General features: G+C 44.6%; 1 protein-coding gene across 1 annotated transcript in view; it reads right to left on the bottom strand.

The window, feature by feature from the left end:
- Positions 1-819: 819 nt before the first annotated feature.
- The window catches only part of LOC143298138 (uncharacterized), a 100,990-nt gene continuing 98,111 nt past the window's right edge, over positions 820-3,698 (bottom strand). The window contains exon 4 of the mRNA XM_076610864.1: positions 820-986. Within this exon, the coding sequence (XP_076466979.1) occupies positions 820-986 (167 nt within the window). The remainder of the gene's footprint in view (positions 987-3,698) is intronic.

Genomic DNA, 3,698 nt, shown 5'->3' with positions numbered 1-3,698 from the left:
TGTATAAGATGTTTGGCTGTCTCATTAATAAAACAAATGACCAATATCTTTACACAGATCAGTGTCAGTCTATTCACACACACATTGTCATTTGCTCCATCTGGCACAGTCATGTGTTTATAGTTTAGTTCATACCACGATACTGAATCCGAAACAGCAGTTGCATACAAGAAAAAGACTCGAAATCGTCAGTCAGATGGAAGAATAGTTGGAAAAAAAAAGAAAGAAAGAAAAAAAGTATTTAAAAAAAAAAAAAAAAAAAAGAAAAAGAAGAAAAAAGTACAACATTCTGTGCGGTAAACACACATCGGAAATCGACATTCAAGACCGATTCATCATCGATTTCATCACTTGCATGACGTCATTTTCTCCCTTCCAGCAAGCGCGTCATGGATGATGTAAAAATGTGTGTTGTTGTTTCAGGACCAACTGAGAAATGTGTCCGGTGAAACTGAAAGCCTGAATGAAACCGCTTCACCCCTCCCCTCTCCCTTCCCCTCCCCCCTCCCAAGTCGTTGAAGTCGTTATTTTTGCCTGACAATGCCGTCATAACGCACAATTCATGACGTAGAAATACCGCGCATCAGACCGGTTGAAAAAGCATCGATGAAGCCTTTCGTCGATGCCATAATCATCGTCGTTGTCGTCGTTGTTGTTGTTGTTGTTGTTGTTGTTCTTCGTTAATTGTTATCATTCCTGCCCCGGCTGTGCAAACCGCCCGATTTATTCTCATTTTATTCCCTCCACACGAGGGATGACTACGTCATAGTGGGGATGACGTCACAGCGGTCCCCCACTCTCTGACCCCCCCTGACCCCCCTACAAGGGTCTGTCGACAGAGGTCATGTTGGTGAGGACGGGGGTGGTGGTGTTGGGAGAGATGCTTTCCACGATCAGGGACAGGCAGTTCAGGCTGGAAGCGCCGTTGTTGCCGCCGCCGTTACCGTTGCCGCCGCCAGCTCCGGTGCCAGACATTTGATCGTAGCCTGCACACACACACACACACAGACACACATACCAAATGTAGATATGTACGTATAATACATGTTCGTGTAAACAGGTAGACTGTTCTCACACACGTGCATACCTGTACGGACACAAGACATTTGATCGTAGCCTGCACACACACACACACACACGCACACACACAAACACACACACTCATACACTCCCAAACACGCGCATACACACACACATACCCCCCCAGGCCCCCTCCTCCACACACACCCACACACACAAGTATGTTCCACAAATATGAACACACGCATGCAGACATTGTTCAAGCATGTACAGATGATGCTGCATAACATTCCCTAGCATAGCGCTCACTTTTCCAGAGTGGCACGCATGAGCATTCTAAAAAAAAAACCCAAAAAACGACCCCTCAAAAAAAGACACCAACACACACACACACACACACACACACACACAACACAAAAAACAAAACAAAACAAAAACAACAAAAACCAGCAGCAACAATGATGACGATGCCATAAGCAATAGCAATCATCATCATCATCATCTTCAGTCATCATCATCATCATCACCAAGACCATCACCATCAATCACCATTACCATCATAATGTTCACAGTTGATTATAGCGGTGATGATGTGTTCTGTGTTCATTTTTGCGAAGACGACACGTTACACAGCACAGAATGATGACACCCGCAGTCGGCACCAACAGTCAAAACAAAAATGGCAACAATAACAATAACAACAACAGCACGAGGCATGGCAGCAGAAGAGTTACGAACGGAGACTTCTTCTTCTTCTTCATCATCATCATCATTATCATCATCATCATCTTCTTCTTCTTCGTTTATGGGCTGCAACTCCCACGTTCACTCGTATGTACACAAGTGGGCTGCAACTCCCACGTTCACTCGTATGTACACAAGTGGGCTTTTACGTGTATGACCAGTTTTACCCCGCCATGCAGGCAGCCATACTCCGTTTTCGGGAATGTGCATCCTGGACATGTCCTTGTTTCCATAACCCACCCGAACGCTGACAATGGATCTTTAACGTGCGAATTTGATCTTCTGCTCGCGTGTACACACAAAGGGGGGTCAGGCACAAGCAGGTCTGCACATATGTTGACCTGGGAGATCGAAAAAAAAAAAAAAAAAAAAATTCCACCCTTTACCCACCAGGCGCCGTTACTGAGATCCGAACCCGGGACCCTCAGATTGAAAGTCTAACGCTTTAACCACTTGGCTATTGTGTCTGTCACGAACGGAGACAAGGTTCCAGAGAAGAAGAATGACCATTCAAGGAACAGAATGATATCTTTTCAGTTTTCGTTTCTTGTCTTTGTTTCTTTCTGTTATTTTCTTTCTTTCTTTTTTTCTTTCCTTTTCTTTTTTCCTTTCTTTCTTTTCTTTTGTTTTATTTCTTTCTTTTTTCCTTTTCTTCCTTTCTTTCTTTTCTTTTATTTCTTTCTTTACTTTAATTTTCTTTCTTTCTTTTGTTTTGTTTTCTTTCTTCCTTTCTTTCTTTTCTTTTCTTTCTTTCTTTACTGTACTTTAATTTTCTTTCTTTCTTTCTTTTGTTTTGTTTTCTTTCTTTTTTTCTTTCTTTTCTTTTCTTTCTTTCTTTCTTTCTTTTCTTCTCTTCTCCTTCCTTTCTTTCTTTCTTTTCTTTTCTTTCTTTCTTTACTTTACTTTTCATTTCCTTAATTTTCTTTTCTTTCATTCTTTCTTTCATTCTTTCGTTGTGCCTGTCTGTCTGGGAAGTATTTCAAAACGTTCACACGAAGCAGATAGAAGGCAGAGAGGAACAGAGAGGCAGACACATACACACAATGAGACAGAGACTGAGAGAGAGAGAGAGAGAGAGAGAGAGAGAGAGAGAGAGAGAGAGACAGAGGGTGGCTTTGGGTGGGGGATGGGGGGGGGGGGGGGCGGAGAGAGAGAGAGAGGGACACACACACACACACACACACACACACACACACACACACACACACACACACACACACACACATCTGAGACAGATACAGACGGAAGGTGGCAGACAGGCACACAGCAAGAGAGAGAGAGAGAGTGAGAGAGAGAGAGAGAGAGAGAGAGAGAGACAGACAGACAGACAGACAGACACACAGACATAGACACAGACACAGACAGAGACAGAGCAGCAGGCAGACAGACAGGGAGACAGACAGACAGACAGAAGCAGGCATGACGAAATAATTATATAACAATTATGACGAGCACTGAGCAGGCGGGGGGGTAGGGGGGCCACGGGGGGAAGGGGGGGGGGGAGTCGGACATAAAATAAAAGTGAGTTTCCCCCCAAAACACACCAAAACACCACGCCGGCTGAAACAGGAGGTTCTGGAACCCTAGAATCCTGGTGAACGCTGGATCCGATGTCCAACTGCCAGTTTCAGTTTCAGTTTTACTGAGTTTCTCAAGGAGGCGTCACTGCGTTCGGAGAAATCCATATACGCCACACCACATCTGCCAGGCAGATACTGACCTGACCAGCAGCGTAACCCAACGCGCTTGTCAGGCCTTGAGTGCATGAGTATATATTTGTGTACCTATCAGAGTAGGTTTTATCCCCTCCCCCCACCCCAATAACTTTACCAGAGGACAACACTCTCGTTGCCATGGGTTCTTTTTTCAGTGCGCCAAGTGGGTGCTGCACACGGGACCTCGGTTTATCGTCTCATCCGAAAGACTAGACGCTC

This window comes from Babylonia areolata, chromosome 23, assembly GCF_041734735.1.
Source record: "Babylonia areolata isolate BAREFJ2019XMU chromosome 23, ASM4173473v1, whole genome shotgun sequence".
Lineage (NCBI taxonomy): Eukaryota > Metazoa > Mollusca > Gastropoda > Neogastropoda > Buccinidae > Babylonia > Babylonia areolata.
This window is presented reverse-complemented; position numbering and strand designations above follow the sequence as displayed.